Source organism: Sinohyriopsis cumingii, chromosome 8 (genome assembly GCF_028554795.1).
Source record: "Sinohyriopsis cumingii isolate HCF-2022 chromosome 8, ASM2855479v2, whole genome shotgun sequence".
NCBI lineage: Eukaryota > Metazoa > Mollusca > Bivalvia > Unionida > Unionidae > Sinohyriopsis > Sinohyriopsis cumingii.
Genome location: NC_142968.1, coordinates 76897793 through 76920026, shown reverse-complemented (window position 1 = coordinate 76920026; position 22234 = coordinate 76897793). Strand labels below are relative to the sequence as shown.

Genomic DNA, 22234 nt, shown 5'->3' with positions numbered 1-22234 from the left:
AACTTAACTCTCAGAAAGTCTGCGACAATGATTCATTTTCTGGTGAATATTTCAGGCTTGCATGTAATGACTGCATCGAAATAAAAGATTCATCCCACTTTTTATTAATGACTTGTATCGATATATTTCATATTTCTACGTAAAGGAGCCTGTGCTTCTGTGCCCAGAGAACGACGCAAAATAAAATTACTGATGCAAAATACAATTGATTCAGTCAAGGCTCATAGTTCTCAAGCATAATAAGAATAAAAAGAGATACTTGTAAAAATGTTACAATTAGATTCGTAGATATTTATCGCTTCGTGGGACAATCCATTCAGCAGATAGCTAAGAATTTAGATTACAGAATAAAATGCAGAAACAACAAGACACTAAATTCCTACGAATGTACATTTATCCTTACGGCTACTTTAATTTATTGAAAAGACTCACTGAGACAGCAGATTGTAATTGAAGTTTGTTATTCGTGTGCATACATGTCCGATGATGACTACGAAAATGTATATAATGTACTGTTACACTTTACACTGAACATCATAGCTGACCTTCACAACCATTGCGTTAATGAGGCAAACGTAGAGATAGTTTCAGTATAGGAACATCAGTGCAAATATGTACTGACAAAAACTAAAAATGAAAAATGAAGAATATATTCTTTCAGTAAATATGAAGACTTACAAAACAAGCTCAATCAATTTTTATAATGTATTTAGTAGCTACAAGAAAACAATCAACAATCGTATGGAGAAACAAAGACTAATTGAATGACGGATACCTAATTTCATCAGGAAAGCTAGGAATACATAAGAACACATCAAAAAGATTACTATTAATATTATTAAAGAATTGATCGAATAGCAAAAAAAAAATAACTTTGCAAAGAGAATTATGAAAATAATATGGAATACATTAGCAAATCTGGAATTTAAAAAAGTATATAACAATAATTGAACGGAAAAGCAAATATTTAGTTATAAGACCTTGACTTGACAGCAAATCTGACCAGTGTTTTAGTATATGGCCAGAGTTCTCAAAAGTTGCATGAGAGCAAAATATCACATGTAGATCGATTATTGCCTCTTTCAAGTATCAATCTGCTTAATGCAAGTGAACATAGACCTCGCTTGAATGGGAGAAATTAATGTATTATGTTTGCAAAATATAAAATCAAGAAAAATTAGAGATAATGACATTCCATAAAAAATTGATAGAGATACAAAACGTCTAGCCGATGAGTCTGAAGCGAGGAGGAATAGTTTCAGTCTATAGTAATTTCTTTGATTGTACAAGCATAACATGTAAACAGTGCAAATGTACGAAACGGCCCTTCCATACACTGTAAAAAATAAGATATATGTCATTGACACGGTATATACGTTACTTTATAATATTTAGAGATGAATGCTTCTAAGGTTTTGCCTCTCTCGGCATAGCGGCACAAAGTGTTTGCTTTTGAAATGTTTAATTATTAAGTCGATTTTTTAAAACATAAGTTGAATACAAAATAACTCAAAAGTTAATGCACCTATAGTTAACGAAATGCGTGCGCCTGGTATCTGTCGCATGAAAATGGTTAGTGATACCACTAAAGATTTAAGCTGTCACTAATTTTTATTATCTGAGCTCTATTGATTAATTAATGGGAACAACAAACGAAGATATGGTAAAAGGAATGAACACTGACTAAAAAATATGAAAGAGTTTGTAATACTTTAACCATTAGATAAAATAAAAAAACTATTAAAGCACACCAAGAGGATATAAAGAAAATAATCAAGCATTTAGGAATGAACCATCTGTAGTTTCTGTAGTTCCAGTTTCTGACTTTAACACGAGTCTCGCACACCGAAAACCAGGAGAAGGATAAACGAAAAAAATGTAACCTAACTACCTTCCAGCGGGACGTGGACCATTAAAACCGTACCTGTATTTAAATATGACGAAGAAAATGTGCATACAGGACACACGGTACTAATTATACGGAAGAATTGTGAACCAGTCTAGAAATGGGTGAAGAAATAATAGAGTATTTACGGGTTTGGTGGTCCATAATTGGTTAATAATGAAAATTAAAATTTTAGTAAAAATATCTTTTGAGAGCTTATCCTATATGTAATTTTGAAAAAATATAGACAAATTTCTACTGATGTAATTTTAGCATTCTTACAGGCTTGACTCAGGAGTACTCAATAATGAAAATAGCACCTGATTCATTTGGTGCAGAATCAATAACATGTGTTTCATGCACATGTAGGTAAACAAAATGCCGCGGATCATGTGGTGTTCTCCACACATAATTTTAAGGTATTGAATTTTGAATATGATAGTGTTTCCATATGTTTACTATTGGAGTTGAATTAGTACCGTGAGTCCAATAATCATTGACAAAACTAAAGTTAAATGAATCTTCCAGGAATAATAAAATGTCTGAGTTAGTTAAAGTTTGCAGTTGACCTAACTAAGACGTATTTATGCTTTCTGTAGTGTAATTTTTTTTTATTTTACAAAAGAAGGCGGAAGCCTGCACGTATACTTTTAGTTCTGGTATAATTCATTATATTTGATTTTTTTCGTATTTGTTGCCTTATACTTATTTTGAAATGGCAGCCTTCAGTTCACTGTTTCACATAAGCTTCTAGAATAAACTGTCGCGCTGTTATACCCAGTCTATAACATATTGCATTTCAGGTTAAAAAGGGAAATAATATGTATACCTCATTATGTGCATGAACAGCAATTTCCTATGTCTTCTGTGAACAAATTTCTCCACGCTTAAAATAGAACATCTCTACAACGAAATTCAGAGTTGAATTAACAAGGGACAGAACTGTGTCAATCTGTGAAACCTCCATACACGGGTTACCTCCTTTAAATTTACTATTCTTTTTGAGGCACTCCTCGAAACATAATCACAACTTTTCGGCCCCAGAGACAAAACTGAGGCACCGATTTCACCATGGTCGACACACACAACTGTCAATTACATATTCAAGTATTTTACACGCAGTAATTTTTTAAAAAGAAAATGATATCTTGGCTAAGGTCAATTGCGTTCTTTCATCTGTTAGGAAATAAGTACCGATTTCCTGAGTCATCACACACACACACACACACACACACACACTGACTGTTGTCACTGGTAATTTTCATTGTGAAACTGAGTGTTACCAGATAATTATTAATCCACCCGCTTATGGAGTCTGTCTTTTTCAAACATGGCTCTATGCTCCACATGAGTACTCGATACAATTCAAAATTACCTTTGTCAAAGATCTTATATATGTGAAATTGTTACAAAATAAACTAATAAACTATACCTTGATCATTAAATGCAAATTTACTTTGAAATCTCTTGCTTTGTTGAATAGTTTGTTTTATGAGCTATCGAAGTTAATGAGGAGTTTTGAGAATATCGGGTCTGCAACAACACAACAATCTCAATTTACTGGATTTGCTAGCAAATTTTAAAGAATCAATGCCGTGTCATAGAGACTTTACCTTACTGTTACATCAATCATTTTGGTCATACTGAGACGGCATACGAAAGCGCCAGAACTGCTAATTAAATTTAAATGCGACACTAGGGGAAACATAGTGAATCACAAGTTGAAATGTCGCTTTTCGTCCAAATATAAGAATAAACGTACTGACTCAAATCTGATTATTGTAAAGAGAATACTTCTAGCAATGTTAGCATATGTGGCTCTGGTACAACTTTCCTAAAGATAAGCAGAATTTTTCGTACTCTATCATGTTTTTGATAGATGCCGTTAGTGTACAAATAATAGCCGTTATAAAGTGAACAAAAGTAGGTTGGAAACGTATTATGTAACGTATCCAATTAAATATGATTATAGTTAAATGTTTGGTATTGCATATATGGTTAATTAGTTCAGTTTTCTGCGACACATTATATCTGCTACAATAATGTTGGACTTGTAATATTTAAAAATGTAGCCATCATTGTTGAAGAACTTTTTTGGGGATTGAATTTTTGCAAGATGGTTACTTGAAAATTCTTTTTATAATTCTCTGTTTAAATTGGGACAACGTATTAATATATTATCAATGAAATTAATTCGTCAGTTTTCGACATAATTCTATATTAAGCTGTTTATGATAAGTTATTTCACTGTGTAAACTGCAACTAGATGAGATGAAGGATGTGTTCTGGGCGTGAGAGACTGGACGGATAATTTCATCCAAAGTTATGAAGCATATAAGAGCTTCGATGGCCAAGGGACATCAATACGATTCGATACACGCCGACCGCTTACATATGTAGCTAGCAGAAACAGTATAAACTGATCCAATCAGATTGCTGATGTGTTTATCTGGAAAAGCAATTATAAATACTGATAACAGCCTCCGCAGACAGCAACATATATCACCCATTAGTTGATCCAGTTCAAATCGCTCATATTCAAGTTTTATAATGAGTTAAGGCACGTGGACATCGCGGAAGTAATCAAATTGTATTACCAGAATGTTTATTCGAAATCTTGTATTGGTCAGTTAATTGCGCTTGCTACGGGGGTGTAACACGTTTATCTGCAAGACGGTATTTGTCCAAAATACTGTCATGTGTCGATTGTTGAGGTAAAACTAAGTTTATCGACGACCCTTAATCAGCAAAGATGATAAGAGCTATAACAAGTAACCACACACCCCTCATAAAATGCTTGCATGTTTAACCCGTAAAGCATTCATCGTGAGGCTGAAAAGTCACTCCATTCTATCTAAACACAGTATTCTTCTTTAAATAAGTTATTACTACTGCCATCCGCTTTTATTATATAACACAATCCACTTAAACTGGGAACTGCAATTAATTCACTGTAATGTACACCGGTGACGTAACTAGAAATATAACTTGGGTGGAGTTACACACACACACACACACACACACACACACACACACATATATATATATATATATATATGTGTGTGTGTGTGTGTGTGTGTGTGTGTGTGTGTGTGAACATTAGATTATATAAAGAACAAAATAAAAGGCTGAAATCATTTTTTAAAAATTAATTCAGACTTACAACTCCTGAGAACTTCGTCTTGAATGCTTAGATATGTGTACATCCATTTGCATGCATTTTGCGTTGGGGTAGGTAAATATGTAAGCATTAATGCATTGATGTGTACATACAAGACTGAATGATGAAAGCACGAGTGAATGAATTAATGGTTGTATGTATGGATGGATGGATGTATGGATGTATGTATGGATATACATATGTATGTATGTATGTATGTATGTATGTATGTATGTATGTATGTATGTATGGATGGATGGAAGGATGGATGGGTGGATGGATGTATGTATGTATGGATGGATGTATGTATGTATTCATGTATGTATGGATGTATGGATCTATGTATGTATGTATGTATGTATTCATTGATATATGGATGTATGGATGGATGGATGAGCTTCGGATTATCGCAATAATGTTAATAATTGTACCAGGTGTCCGTGAGCGAATGATTTTTTTTAAACGATTCCTTTTTCAAATCCAGGCTCTCAGATTTGTAACGTCTTCCTCGTTTCCGGAGTATATGGCGTGCCTGACAAACATCTTTCGGCTTCATCGAAATATAGTGAATACCATGCGGCCAGATACGGCCGAATTAATACTACATTTGTATATGGGTTCCACGTCGGTGCATGGGCAGCTAGGAATAAAAGGAATGACGAATTCATACAGGTATCCTTGGTTTTCAATCACATACTCAAGTATAATGGAAACTCTAACATTATAGTGCTTTTTGCAATAACGCCCATCTATTTCTGTTAAAATTCTTGATTGAATGCCATCGATCCATTGTACTCTTCTAAGACTTTATTTGTATACGCTTTTTTTCAAAGATAGAAACTGCATTACTTAAAAAATTAAAAATATTAAATTTCTTATTTGTCAGTGTTTATTTTGCTGTTGAGTGTATACTGGTTACTATGAAGGAAAATACAAATATGTATGTGTATATGTACGTAACTGAATACGGTTTGTTTAATCGGAAACGTTCGCCTGTGGCCGAGTGATGATTTTTAAGGGAGGAATAACACATATGTCCAGCAAACGTTCAAACTTTGCAAACCGATGTGTGATTATTATTGTTAAAAGTCAATCACAATCACAAAATAAAGAATTTATTAAATAATAAGTAGTATTGTTGTTGTTGTTGTTGTTGTTGTTATCAGCACGTGGCGGCCAGAATATTTGGTGGAAGAACAACCCGGGAAAAACCACCGACACAAGGGAAACCATAAGCAAACATTCTCGCGTATCCTCGTTAGCCGAGCCCTTGACTCGAACCGCACGCGGACAGAGGTGTGATATCAGAGATCTGTTAAGGCGTGCGCCTGAAATCCACTTTGCTGCCTGAGACCCCAAATATTATTTATTAATAAAGGTAGCAGCTAAAAGACTTCAGTGTCAATCGTGTTACAAGTTAGTCAGTAAGCAAGCCTGATTCTGTGAAATATGGTTAATATTTTATCACAAAATACTAATACTTAGCTCCACGGTAAAGTTTCAAATTAAACAAGAGCACAAACGTACAATCCAAAACGATAGTCGAAGTTAATCAAGAGCCATATCTCTGAAAAATAGTCATAATAGATTGAAATTCAAGCTTGTTCCAGACCTTCTTGAGACGAAGCTTTACTGCCAATTGGGTTGGGATTACACAAAGAGAAATGTAAGTGCTATAGTGTTTTCAGGCTAGTGATGTTGTTGTTCTTGGTAGAGTGTTATCAAGCAAGTGGAGGTGCTATTCTGAGTGGCGTGTTCTCAAGTTAGTGGTGCAACCATTCCTTGTCAACCAAGAACCAGATCTGTAGAATATTGTCAAATTCTGATAATCATAAAATACATCTAAGTCCTTGCAAGCATTAATATCACAGCAAAATAAGCAATCTCACCCCCTCCTCCGATAAGAAAAACAAAACCAAAAACGAAGCTTCTTAATGCTGAAGTATTCACAATTTTGCCTCTAGGATGCCTATTTGAATCGATCAAGGACCACATTATGTAGGTATTGACCAAACGTTCATCAACATCCAACTCACGTGAAACCTTTCTGTCTATAAGCTTTTTAGAAACTTTGGTATAAACGAAGCTAAAAATGTGAATGGTTGAATGATTTCAAGCCAGTGTGATATCTAAGATAAAGTGTATAAAGGGCCATGATTTCGTAAAACATCACTAGAGGTGTAATGATCATGATATGCCTGAGAATCCGTGCTAAGATAAAACATCACAGTAAATATAGTTAAAATCATGTAGGCCTTTGTTAGAATAAAGTTGAATCGCGAATTTGGCTGAAAGTAGAAAGTGATGAAAGTGTTAATACTAGAGTGTTTGTTAGTCATAGGGGCGACAATTAAAGTATATCATTGACGTGGACTCCATGTAATATCAACCAAATATGACTAAATTGAGTCAGATAATGTTGATACTAGATTCATCATACGTTTGTTCACGGAAGAAGAGGGAGATGTGCAAAAATCGAATAATTATTGGCCGAACGCTCTTCCTGTGTCTTTACGCTCGTATTCTGTCGGCACGTACACCTCCAGTACACAAAACGTCCGACGATTGCTAAGCATTTTAATAAGTATGACTGGCATCGCGCATGTCACTGGCATAACACAACATATATGTCACAGCGATGATTCATCGTCTATGTCACGACCGTGACACATCATCTATCTCAGGCCATTATTCATCATCCATGTTACGATCATGATACACCGAAGCAACAATTATTTCAGTCTAAATTTCCTTGTTCATTTTACTAAAAGACAAACCAACAAAGACTCTACATAATTAATTCTTGAAATCATCCAAAAAATGTTGAGGCCATGTTAGTAACAACAGGTGTGTCTTTTGGCGTTCGTGACCACAAATAAGGTTCGACTTGAACCACCACTCAGATCGTTGAGACCATGGTCCAGCTGAATTATAAACATGAATCTATTGTCTGTTTGCTTCTTTTTTCTTCTAAATACGGGAGCCAAAACGCAATCCAGGTGATGCGTATTATCACGTATCTATATTAGGAAATTTCTAGTAATTCAATCTACATTTTACAGGTGCAACTGAAACAACTTAGTCTTATTCAAGCAATTCAAACACAGGGTCGAAACATTACCGGGGATAACCCTGCCAACGCTCAATATGTCAAAAGGTATAAAGTTTCTTACAGCACGGACGAGAAGAAATGGTTTTTTGTCAATGACCCCACAGGAAATCAAAAGGTAATGTTTTAAGCCAGACGCTACCAACAATATCCTAGAATTATCCTAGAATTATCTTTTAGTTTCAAATTAGATTCACTCAGTGAGATCTAAGTCCAATTGTATTCCAGTGGTATTCCAAATAGATTCCAATAATGAATGTGTTGATGTGCCTGTAGTATCAAACGTACTAATATGCCAATGGCCTGGAATGTGGTGATGTGGTAACATATTTAGATGTATTAGAATAATATAATCTAAATTGTCCTTGTCTGAAATCACTATATTTCCAAATTAATGTTTTGGTCGAAGAATATTATTGAGAGCTTGTAACTCTAGTAAATTATAAATCCCCCTCCCCCCCCCCCCCCACAAATTAACACTGAACACAATAATAATAATTCTGCTTCGGATTTTCGGCAAGAACTAATAATTTTTAAAGTGAACAACATTATATAAAGAGCTGCGACACAATAATGAGCCAGGATGTAAGCCAGTTTCCTTCCTAAAACATTCAAAGTTTTCATCAAGTTTAGGAATTTCTAAGTGGAAAATAAATATCCTACATTCAGTTAGATTTCCTGTTCCATTGATGATAATCTGAATAGTCAATCTATACTCATAGACAAATATTAACTATGTATTATATTGTTTACAAAATCAATGTCACTGGTGAGGCACACCATTAACTTGATTTTGGAAAAAGGTCAAGCACCAAGTACACATATGCATAACATATAACCATTGTGAAAAGCCAACAGACAATAAAAATCAAATATACATAACAATATGTTTTTATGCTTGTCTTTATGAATGTTTAAATATTTGTGTTGATGAATATACATATACAAATTAATATTAGATAATTTTCACTTCAGTTGTTTCCTGGAAACATTGACCAGAATTCAATTAAAATGAACCAGCTTGAGTGTCCAATTGAATCTCGATATATCCGAATTCATACGTGGGAGTTTAATGTACATCCATCAATGAGATTTGATCTGGTCGGCTGTTTGTTGACCAAAGGTATTTTATATTTTAAACATCCATGTTGTTATGGTTTAAATTAATGCCTTCACAGGAATTAACAAATTGTTCAGTTAAAAAATATGTTTTCACAAATGGGACAAAGTATATCTCATGTTATAAAGTTACAAGAAGTACAACCGAGATCATAACTTAAATGAAGCTGATAAATCTATATATATATATATATATATATATATATATATATATATATATATATATATATATATATATATATATATATATATATCGGGACGCATACATCTTTCCGTAATAAGCAAATGATGCTTGCCGAGTCTCCTTTTTATTAAAAATATGTATGTATGTAAGAATGCATGTATGTATGTATGTATGTATGTATGTATGTATGTATGTATGTATGTATGTATGTATTGTACATACATGTGTTTCCAAAGCTGTTGAAGATGGTCTAAAAGAAACTTTGTATTGAAGGGTATATATATATATATATATATATATATATATATATATATATATATATATATATATATATATATATATATATATATATATATATGCAGGCACAAACAGCTAAACCATTATCTCAAACTAAGCCGACCACTCCACCTCCGTCACTTCCGAACAGATTGCCTCCGAAATACAACACTAAGATCTTCATCGTGCTTTTAACTCGAAAACAAAATGGCGTTTGATTTCTATAAAAGTCGGACCAGTAGATTTATTTCATTCGCAAGCACTGTGTATATACGCATTAGCGAATAAAGAGAATTTCTCACTCCTGGGAAAGGGACAAGAAAGTAGAATTAATATGGAACAGTTTATGAAATGAAAGACATCCGAGCCACAAAAAGTGTACACAACAGCTGGTAAGAAGCCATTGACTTTTATACGTGACTACACTGCGTTAATCAAACAACGAGCCACCTGTTTCATCCAGATTTCCAGGAACTGTTTTTAAATACATCTAATGATGGCATTCAAGTATGTTGCTAATCAGTCAAAATGTTTAAAAAAGTTTTTATTTGTATTTGAAATAGCCCAGTACATGTTAGTTATATTGCTTATCATAATATAATACCTGGGTACGAGTAACCTTCACATTATGGTCGACAATCTGTATCTTGTTATTTTAGAGAACTCCACTACAGATTGTGATTTTGAGGATGGGCTGTGCGGCTGGACACAAGAAACGGGAAATGACCTTTTGTATTGGACAAGGCAGAACTACACGCGAACGGAAGAGCCTTCAATACCAGCATTATTCCCAGCGTTCTGTGCAGGTAACATAATTCTCCTCCACCATTCAAAGTGAATTAATACATAAGAAAAATAGTATTAGCACATTCTTGTGTGTATGTGTTTTTGTCTCTCAATAATGCAATCTTTATTCCCAAATTATTGTCCTCTTGCGCACCAACCCACGCCATCCCTCGCCCACTCTGGCGAGTGGAATTTACACGGCCATACAAAAAAGATAAAAAAAATTTGAATGTGAACATTTAGCCAGTGTATAAATGCTTATCACTTAGACTCGTAACCTATTTTCAAGTTTTTCGTTATACACAATTTACACTCTCTACGACCAAAATATGATTTTAAGTTCATCTTCATTGTTTGGTGTTTACAAACGAGAAAATAAACAGCCCAACTTGACATCTTTTGAACAACGAGAACAAGAAAAGAAGTATCATAGTTGTAGCTATTGTTTCAATGCAAGCGGGGTTAAGTGGCCAACACAAACTGCTGTTACTTGCAACATATCTTTATTCCCATCTGTCAGTATAACTAGGCGTGTATATTCAGAAATCATTTCTTGCAGCATACACTCCCTAATTTCATTTGATTCCAAAAAGGTCGGATGCCTTGTCGTTTCTATTTTTAATATGGGAATGATATTACACAGTAACCAAATGCACAAAGCCTGTTATGTTTGTTTTAGATAACTGCTCGTTTTTGGCACTCACTGCACAGAACTACCCAAACCCTAACATCACGCTCCGATCAGCAAATATCATACAGTTTATCCCGAGATCTTCCATTCCGCGTTGTCTTCGTCTCTGGTCTTCTGTCATGAACATCACCAGCGCTTACATTAACCTGACAGTAGTTGGATGCTTAAACCAGTCGGCCACGGTTTCGTCAAAGATTGTCAATGTTTCTGAGCACGGATGGACGCACGTTACAGTGGATGTGAGGCATACAGATTATAAACTTTCAATAAACGGTGGTTGGGCGGCGCGGGATCAAGGTTACCTGGCAGTTGATCATACATCATTGATCGCAGGAATATGTCCAGGTGAGGGTTTGATGTATATCTAGCTTTAATAGTTGTATGTCCCGCAATATTCAGTGGAGGTAAACTATTTTGTTGCCTGATGATAGAAACACACTTGGCCTTTACTCTTTGATGCTAGAATATTTGAGTCTCTTTCAACGTCAAATTTATCCTTTTTGCATTGGAAATGGACGAAAATGATCCCAGTTTTACCCATGTCCGCCCACCTTGTCACTCGTTGTTTTTGTTGTTGTAGAGTTTAACGCCATTTTTCAGCACAAGATAGGTTATACATGGCGGCCAGTATAACTGGTGGAGGAAGAACCCGGGAAAACCCCGGAAAGAACCACCGACCCACGAGAAGCTACTGGCAAGCTTTCTCACATAACCATATTGGCCTAACTCAATACTCGAACCCATTCAGACTGAGGTAAGATGGTAGTAATCCGTAACGGTGTGCGCTTTAGACCACTCGGCCACTAGGTCCCGTCCCCGTCACTCGCTCTTGATCTGTTATATTTTTATTTATTTGGTTTTATTTTAAACTCAATAACCTAAGACCGATTTCATGGACTTGGGCAAAATGTTATGGAGCTTTTCTATTGAGAAGATATATGTCAAATATGATTTTCCACTTTTTATACGTAAGGCCCCTATCTGGCTTTTAAGTATGGCCCCTATTTGGCTGATAATTTTGCCCATGGATATCGATGGTGTTTATTTCAGTTGTGCGATACTGGCGTGGGAATCCGTATCGTATGTCATGTTTCCAGTTACAAGGAAAGGTGCTAGGTAGAAGGGATATTTCTTTGTAGGGGTATTTCCCAAATAAAGAGGTATTTATATCAAAGGTTATCATTATTCTACTATTTCCTTTGTGAAGAATAATGATCAATTGCACCGATTTCAACCTTTTTAAAACATATGTTAGTCATTACCTGCAAACGGAATCTTATTTGTAATTCTCCTTTTAAAGATTTGAAGAGCATGTAGAACACATATATATAGTCAAAACTGAATAATGACAATATGTCTTTGTCGTAATGATATCAGCGTTTGTTTTGCCTTCAGACTGTGACTTTGAACACGATCTCTGCAATTGGAATAATACCGGCATCGTCAACTGGAATCTGACAACAGATGGTAAGACTCCATGACATTACAAATAAAATGTTTAGTCCTCCTCCCCTTCATCATCGTGCTCGTTTACCTCCTCCTTCTTTTCTTCAGCATCCTCTTCTTCTTCTTCTTCTTCGTTTGTGATATCAACTATAGACTACTTCACATATCCAAGCTCAGATTGTCTCTAGGTTTTGGTTGGTTTTGTTTGAAGCATTGCATTTATTTCTAATAATACTGTCATTTAGCTGGACATGCTTGTAACAAAAGTCGTATTCTCTTAAAATAGATGTTTTCAGCTGTTATATATAAATTTGTCTGATCAGTGGTGAATGCAATATCGAAAAATATTAGTAACGAAAGTAAATCATTTTTTCTTCTTCCTTTGTTTTGTCCCGTATACCTGGCAACCACGGAAAATGTTCATTGTATCCATGATAAACCATCATCAAAATCTAAACAGATAAGTGACATGTTCATTCGAATCACTCTTTTAACTGTTGTTGAAGCTGATATGTGTAATTCGCCATTTTGACTAAATATTCTGGTCGTAAATTAAAGTGCAGAAATGCCAAAAAACGTTGCTAATTGCTATGGTATATCCATGCTCCGGGTCAGTATTCCACTGATGACGTTCATCGCTTTAAAATTCATATAAAGGCAATGCATTTAAATAAAATGATCATTAAGGTAGGTCACTGTATCAAATTGCTAAAAATACATAAAAACGTGCCACTGGTCACAACAGTCAAGCAGGCATTTTGCCATTGATGCCTCTTAATCAAATCAGTACAAGAAAAGTTAGTGGAGCCATTATCTCGTACACAGTCCTAGGGTAACGTGATAGGTTTCGCAGTATCAGCTGCATCTATAAGTATAAGATGAACTGATTTTGAGATACTGATGTGTAACGACCTCAAAGCAAGAAGTTTAGACAAAAGTCAAGATGATCGTGAGGTAACTATTTAATTTAGTAGGATATGGTTGAAGTGCCTGAATAAAAGGTTTTCCACGACTCTAGCGACATTAACGTTGATTAAAGGGATATTTTAGTTGTTGTTGTTGTGTGGGGTTTTTAAAATCTTATTCTCAAAGACAAGAAAGTTAAAGATTTATCGAGCGCCGATATCTGTCTCTGGAAATGCAGAGTACAAAGAACAAGAAGTTATGTTCACTGCCAAAGCTGTAAATGCTTGCTTGTGTCCGTCCCCGTAAAAAGTCACAATAGTGTACATGGACATGCTAATGGCCAATCTTCCGACTAAATTGTAATTCAATTCTTGTTAAGTATTGGCATTATCCTTGACATTGTCAGATTCAAACAAATAAATTCAAAAATATTACTTTCCTTCATATTTATAGTATTAAGCTGAGTCCTGCAAAATGTGAAAATGTTCATAACTTATTTTTCTCCAGACAGGATCATCCATTTCCTACTCTCTCTCTATCTCTGACAATAAGGAATAATGGACCTTCTCGGAAAAAGTTCTTCCCGCATTGTTTTAACCTGAATGTTATTTTGTCCTATCATTGTCTTTACAGAAGGAAAACCTATCAATGTCTCTTGGAGTAAATATTTTGCCAAGAATAGAATCATAAGAATTTCATGAGATAGTGTCCTTTAATCTATGGATTTTTTTCTCTTTTATTGAAGCTTTCTATTTAATAGATTTTTTATTTCTTTTACTGAATTATATTCATTTCAGGCTCGAGGAAGTTTATTTCGTCTGAGGTTTCTCTGAATGGGACAGGTCTAGCGCGGCTTATAGGGCCAGTTATAGATGTTTCTCAGTCTAAGATGTTCCAAACATGTCTTTGCTTTTCCTACAGTATCCTGGGTGCTGCTAATAATACTCTGCGGGTATTGTTGAATATAAGCGGATTAAAGAGTCTTTTGTGGTATTGGGCAGGTAGTTCCCAGGGATGGATCACTCAGTATATAAACATATCGAACGGTTCTGACTTTCAGATTGAATTTGAAGGAAAACTAGAATATGGTACGGTGACTGTTGATGACATTTTGGTGCTCTATAAGACATGTCCAGGTAAGTCATTTTATAGATCGTATAGCAGTATGACGTATGGATAGTATAAAAATGTAAAGCATTTATATACGTCATTCTATCTGGATCGAATTCTAGTATAAAGTCAAGGTAGTATAATAGTGTACAGCATTAATATGCCATTTTTATATAGATAGTTATACTAACATAAAGTATAGTTAGGACACAGTAATATGGCATTTATATAAATCATTTTATTTAGTATAGTAGTATACATTCTAGACAGGATAACATTATAAAGTATTTACACGTCATTTTATCTAGAGCGTACAATGTTATAAAGCATAGACCGTATAAAAGTATGAAGCATTGATACTAGTCATTTTATAGAGATGCATACTAGTATACATTCTAGATAGGATAACAGTATAAATTATTTATTTTAGCAATTTTATCTGCATGATATAATAGTATAAGGTCTAGATAATAGTAACAAGTTAATACATTAGAAAGTTAGAAAGTGATCAGACTGCATGTGATGTGTTAGGTAGGTGGGTGGATTGTGAAATATCTCGAGATAGATTGATAAGTAGATAGGCAGATAGGTAATTACAGAGAGAGAGAGAGAGAGAGAGAGAGAGATAAGAATGCCGTGCACACAATTGTAAATACCACTCAAGTTAGAGACATTTGACTATGGAGTGGATTTACCGACCTCACCGTCCTACAATTAAATATTTTCCCAAAATCAAGTTCAGATTTGCAACCATCACAAATATAATTTAAAAGGTTCTAAAACTTTGCAGAGTTACCAACTACTACAGCAGAGCCAGTTGCAACTATTTTGACAGTCACACCTAGAAGTAATGACAGAAAACAGATCGATTGTGAGTTAATAGTTTAACACCTCAGAGCATTTAAAAATCTATACTATCGATCCCATTCTATCTGCATCTACGTACGATTTACACATGCTTATGTGCTTTCCTACAAATATATGGATGGAGGTCGCGTGTTCAAACACCGGCCGAGTCATGCCGCAGACTTTTAGCAATGGTACTAGCAGGTGCCTCGCTTGGCGCGCATCATTAAGAGGTTAGTATTAGGACTGGTCGGCCTGGTGTCAGGTTAGTGCGACTGGGTGGGACATGATGCTACATGTCTGCGGCATCATGCCCCAGTGCTAGACGTCACTAAAGAACTGTCAAACTGGAGACATCGTAGCAATTTGGCTGAAAAATTCTTTAAGGTACGTTAAAAATCCAAATCACACAGACACTCACACATCACTGTATGTATGTATGTATGTATGTATGTATGTATGCATACACGCAAAAGTAGACATACAAGCCAAAGAGAAAAATTGTCTAATGCTAAAGTATGTTGCTGTTGATTAAAGTGATATTAAGCGAATATGCACCGTATGTCGTATTTGATTCTTGATATTTGTTTTGTGAGGGATGTGGTCGGCTAATTATACTCCCGCCATATGTACAGAGGGCGCTTATATCATATTACACATTTCAGTACGTCCGTTACAAATTTATTTTCAAGCTAATGCCTTTGATAGACTTTTTGAATTACAATCAACATTAGTAACGGTTTTATGTTAAGATGATCATATAACATTTTTCTTTATCTTTAATTCCCTACGAAATTTAAGGGTGTTAAAGCCTCGGTTTGACTTTGACATTTCCTTCAGCTGCATTAAATCAATGTGATTATTATCGTGGTATGAGCACATTTCTGTGTGCGTGTGTTTTCTGTATATGCATTTATTTAATGATGCGTTCCAAAATCGGGGGTGTTATATCTGCTCATGTGGTTATAGCAAAGGGAGGTGGGGGGTCTCACAGTAGCACTGTCAACCAACTTCTTTCTACCACTAACTATCTTAACCAGCTGCAGCATTCCACAATTTGTCTCTACCACCTGTGAGATGAATGGGACGCAAATTCTGCACCCTGGCAAAATTTTTCTCTAACGTTGTCCGTAACAGGTCCACTGCTATGTATTCCTTTTACATGACCTAAGTTAATGAAGACACGTCCTTTATTTATTTAGAGGAGAGTATAAAATCGTTTATACCGGATACTATCCTTTTGCGTTACTTGTGAAGGCTACCGAAACATTTATAATTGAATATAAACATATATTTGTCTCAATTTATTTATTTGTTCTTCTCTTATACGAGAGTCAAATTCCGTAACTTAACCGATGCTAAACAGCTGAATAATTTAAATTATAATTTCTGCCTGGTTTCAGGTATGTGCATTTGTATAGATGCATGATACCTTTCTAGGCCTTCCATCATAATAAACTTTTTGTATTCGTACATGTCCACATACATTCAGTATTATTACAACTTTCTTTTTTATGAACTTCCCATAACAAATATGATCAGATGATCACGCTGAGTATATGCGGAACTACCTTGGTTTCGTTGCCGGTTGCTTTACAGTTTTCGTTGCCTTGGCAACCGCCGTGGTATGCGTAATAAGGTAAGCAATGTTGACTAGTGAAATGATTTCTGTCATCCACATTGTATCCTAGACATCTCCAGGAAATTCCTAAAGGTCAACGTTTAAGGCCTTGGTTCTTAACATATGGTTCGCCACCTAAAACTGTACCGCATTGATGTTTCGAGTGTGTCTCCGAGATAAAGTTTAATAATTTGAAATTTCCGACCCAAGTAGTTTCTTGGTATTTAATGTGTGGCGAGATTACCACCACAGACCTAATATGGGTTACCGTACGAAGAGGTTAAGAACCACTGGCTTACGTAATCGAAGTAACGAAAACTTTCGAAAGGTTAAACTTAGGTACAAGTCTAAAATTCACATAATGTCTGCAGGAATGATTTTTGTTTTTGTCGTAAATGTAAAACAGTGAGAATAAATATATAAATTTTATTTTTTAAATCGTTGGGAGATGGGTCCAAATATTATGTGGAGGCTTTGTATGTTATTAAATGTGTGAAAAAAGATAAAATTATGTAATGATTAAATAAAATTTAGATTTGACATATGTCATCTTGCCTTTCGTAATATATATATAAGCTTTTAATATGTTTGCAAAATTACAGGCGAAAAAGGAGGACAACACAATCTAAAATGGGTGTCATTCAACTCGATGAAATGAAGGAAGCCAACAATTTGGAAGAAGTCGAATACTCAACAGTAATAAAGAAATCTGATACTCTAACTGCCGACAAAATAGAACCAGATTGTGGTCAGATCTATGAAAATCATGTCAATCAAGAAGTTTATCAAATTAATAACCATTCTACACCAGAAGGTGATCAGACGTATGCTCATATTCCTCCGGACGAAAAACAACCAAATTTATATGATGCAACATACGATCATGCTACTTTTGGAAGACCATTATATGGACAAAATGCCAATATGCTATATGTTCCTTCAAATGCATCCTTACATCAAACGGAAAATGGTAAGATAGTGTCATACAGTATTATATATCAGCTACTGCCGAACGAGTCTGCATACATATAAAATAAGGTCTCACTGGACATTTCATCTGGTGAATTTTCATCCGACGATGACCAAATACAGAAAAATGAGAATAATTTTACACTGAAGATACAAATAAAAACAAACTAATGATTTTTATAGAAAGTATACATGTGAGATTTTTACTGCAGTAATCAGGTTAATTCCTGATGCAACTGGTAGTTTTTATACTGAACCAACACTGCCACTAACCCCTAAATTTACATTAATTTTTGACAAGAAATAGCTATTTTGAATATTTTTCTGTGACAAGGCAGCTAAAAGAATCAGAATGTGCCTTATGCATCAATAAAGTTCACTAGTACTATAACAAATTAGCATACTTTTCATCACCCCTCAACCATCTAGATTTTTAGATATTTACCTCTGTAGCAGACACACATAAATACGTAAGCCAAGTCGGCAGCTCATTTGCAGCCCAAGTTACGCATTTGACCTCCAATGCAAATCTAACTGTGACCGGCAGTCACCAACAAGCCAACCTATTTCCAAGCCTAACTCAAAGTAAATCTAAACCACATTATAGATTTAGCTTATGTGTGAATTTATAAATGCTAGGCTTGTGATAATTAGATTCATGCCTTCTACCTTAAAAATTAGGTGGGTGTCAAAATACGAAACTATCCAGTGAGACCTTAAGAATTAAAATAGCAGGCTGATTAGGGGAAAATCTTCTTATTTTCAAAATAAAACCAAACCTTAAGAAGTTTAAAATTCAAAATTGTTTGTTTCCTATGATTTATTGAATTTATCGATGACCAAAAGCTATCAAACAGAGCAACGGCTAGGAGACAGCTTCATACTTCATGTATTACTTTCCCTTCTGAAACATACAATTTCCTTATAATATGTCAGTTTCATCATTTTTCATAGCTAATACACCCTCTCTTGTTAGTGTCTGGTGATTTCCGAGATATTTGAGAGCACAAATAATACAACTCTTCATGCAATCTGAAATAGTAGTGAATAAAAGATGTGAAAGAAAGCCAAGGTGAATTTCTTGCACAATAGCTGCAGAATGTACATGGTAAGTACTTGAAAGAATAATAACGATGCATTGCATATATAAACTGACCAGAACTCTCTCACTGATTTCATGAAGAAAGTCAAATCTATTCTAGAATAGAGAAATCCAATGTAGACTTAAGGGAAGCAACTCATCGGATAACATCAAATGTATGGACCAATCTTTGTAAACTGAACCACATCAGCTGGGACACTTAAACAATGAAATTATATACCCAGATTTATCCCATCTGTTGATAAGACAATATGCATGGATAATGTATTTTAAGAACACTAAGAAGGTCACCTTTAAACCATTTTCATACTGGCAGGCACTTAATGTTGTTTAAGTTGCTGCTATTTAGAAGTTAATTTTGCTAGTGATTGTTGCACTGCGGTTACAATTGAAGTGCATATGTTTTATCCAAGACACCTCCTTAAAAAAAGTTCTAAAGCATTTGTCTACGTATTGCAAATAACGACTACCCTACCTGACTATCTACCTGACTACCCTACCTGACTACCCTAACTACCCTATCTGACTACCCTACCTGAGAAATGTTCTTTATTTAATGCGCTCTGAGTACATTTTCTGAAAGAATACTGCCATAATAATTGCACGAGTAAGTTCTAAATGGATGAGATTTCGTAATTGTTGTCACTGTTGTTTTATTTCGCCGCGGCTATTTTTATGTCCTCGTTGTTTAGGCTCTTCATGATGACATGTGTAGAAATCATTTGACCAAAGCCAGGAAACTGTCATTGACGGATAGCATGACAATGATTATGAAAAACGCCATTGCAAAATTTTGACCGACTTATATTTTTATTTGTAATAATTATGGGCCTCTATATTTCATAAAATTATCATGCGAAAATTATATCCATCTACCTATCCATCCTCTACCTTATCTCTCTCTCAGTTTAATTTTGAATTATGCTTTTTTTACTACAGGTGATGTAGAGAATGAGGAAACATACAGCAATGTTCCTATGTGCAAACATTAGTACATTGCAAAATATAAGAGATTATCTTATTCCAACATCGAAACGTTATGGGGAAAAGGACATCGACATTTCTAATAGTGAAGTGTTAGATCCACGCACGAGAAGACGGAACAAAATATAGACTTACACACATACACACACACACACACACACACACACACACACGTGTATTCATATACTTGTGAGGACCTTGACCTATGACTACATTTCGAGGACCATAAGAAAGAATGAAAGTATATGTTAGAAATTTGAAAGTAAGCTTAACTGTAAGCCAGACAATATCTGTATCACTTCATTTTTGCCGTATACTTCTTTAAACGTTATGAGGACTATTCTTACTTACCATCATTGTGAAGAAGTCATTGTGTGGACTAAATACACACAATCAAACACTACCATCAACCAGAGAACCTGAATATTATTTTTTTTGCAGCTGTACAGCAAAAACACGAGAAGATATTTATTTAAAAGCTTAGAACTAATTTATCTGCAATTAAAACTATATACAGACAAATACACGAGCTTAACTTTTCAAATCTTATTAAAATAAAAGTTTAAATTATTTTACCAAAAACAAAACCTCAAACACTGTTTTGTAACTTCGTAACCTCTTTTATTGACTCAATCAAAAATTTACCATCCAGTTTGTCAATGTTAAATAGCATTATAGCAAAAATATGCATCAAGTCTAGATAGTGCAAAATAAAAACTTAAGAATATAAAACATATCTAAATTGTCAATTCATCTATTAAAATAAAAAATGTGATTTCAAAAAATGTAGGTTGACACCAAAGCAACACAAATGTCATAAATCAGTTTGCCCATTGCATATTCACTGGAACTGAAGTTGACTTTGGGTAATCTGCGCTTGACTCATTATATGACAATATATCACAATATATTAGGCAGAATAAAACGGGAAGTTAAGGAAATTGCGTTACATTCGTTTTACAGTTAATTTCTATTTTGTTTATGCCTCAAAATCATATTCCCATAATTAAAGTTACTAAAAAGATGTGAGTAAATAATAAATGATAATAAATATGTAACGAGAAGGAAAGGAAGGGTTACAATGCAAATATATATATATATATATATATATATATATATATATATATATATATATATATATATATATATATATATATATAAAGATTGATAGATTGATAGATATATCAATATATAAATATATTATGGTTTTGAAATATTTAGTATTAAGAGAGTATAGATAAAAAGGGGGTGTAGGTAACATAGATTGAACTGAAACATTAAAAAAAAAATTCTAAAGGGTTCATCTGATTTGCTTTTCGAACCGTTATTCAATTCCCGTCACTACGCCTATATATGCTACCAGATCAACATGTACAGTAATAAAAGCTAGACTTTATGGAATCATATTTTGTTCTTAAAACTAAATGATTTGAGAACAATGACTTATCCATTTGCTTAACAATAATCATCTAGTCACCATGAAGTCGGCGACATGCGTTTAAACATTCTATGACGAGAGGACGTTTGAGAAGGAGTTACGTACACTTATTTTAATTCGTTTCCTTCATTTTCAAACAATAAAGAGTTATCTGCCTTCTGTGATGTTCAAGTAAACAATCATACAATAGATGATCAACACCGATTTGGTTGCCACTGTTTAGGCTGAGTGATTAGGCATTTAAAGAAATAGAAATGGCTAAGATAATTATGGATACGTACTTTATAAAGCATGCCTGTAAAATAAATCTCACACGAGTTACATTTTTAAAATATCCACGTATTACCAAATTACTATAAAATAGCCGACATGCATCAAAATAAACTTTGAGAAGAAGATTGTTTAGGGTCGGGAATTTTGGCTTATAATGCAGCCCGCAATCTTTCCAATGATGTTTTAGGGCTTGAAGTCCGCGTACCACGCGATGTACATATTTTTCATTAAAAGAAAAAAGAGGCTTGTCGAACATCCTTTTAATGAAAAATGTATACAAATGGTTTATAATTGATACAACGTACATACTGTACATATACTACATTTAT

General features: G+C 34.4%; 1 protein-coding gene across 5 annotated transcripts in view; it reads left to right on the top strand.

Annotated features, from left to right (window-relative positions):
- The window catches only part of LOC149793908 (uncharacterized), a 31940-nt gene extending 10152 nt beyond the window's left edge, over positions 1–21788 (top strand). Inside the window, exons 2-13 of one of the 5 annotated variants that reach the window (XR_016422890.1) lie at positions 5530–5717; positions 8108–8272; positions 9130–9277; positions 10393–10539; positions 11199–11555; positions 12606–12677; positions 14360–14698; positions 15463–15543; positions 17061–17157; positions 17742–18109; positions 19085–19216; positions 20150–21788. Coding sequence is in view for 4 of the 5 variants with exons in the window: in XM_089967854.1 (XP_089823980.1) it covers positions 5530–5717; positions 8108–8272; positions 9130–9277; positions 10393–10539; positions 11199–11555; positions 12606–12677; positions 14360–14698; positions 15463–15543; positions 17061–17157; positions 17742–18171 (2024 nt within the window). In the remaining variant the exon portion in view is untranslated. Of the gene's footprint in view, positions 1–5529; positions 5718–8107; positions 8273–9129; positions 9278–10392; positions 10540–11198; positions 11556–12605; positions 12678–14359; positions 14699–15462; positions 15544–17060; positions 17158–17741 lie in introns of all 5 variants that reach the window. The other 4 variants (XM_089967855.1, XM_089967856.1, XM_089967854.1 and 1 more) reach the window with 4 other exon arrangements.
- Positions 21789–22234: the final 446 nt, after the last annotated feature.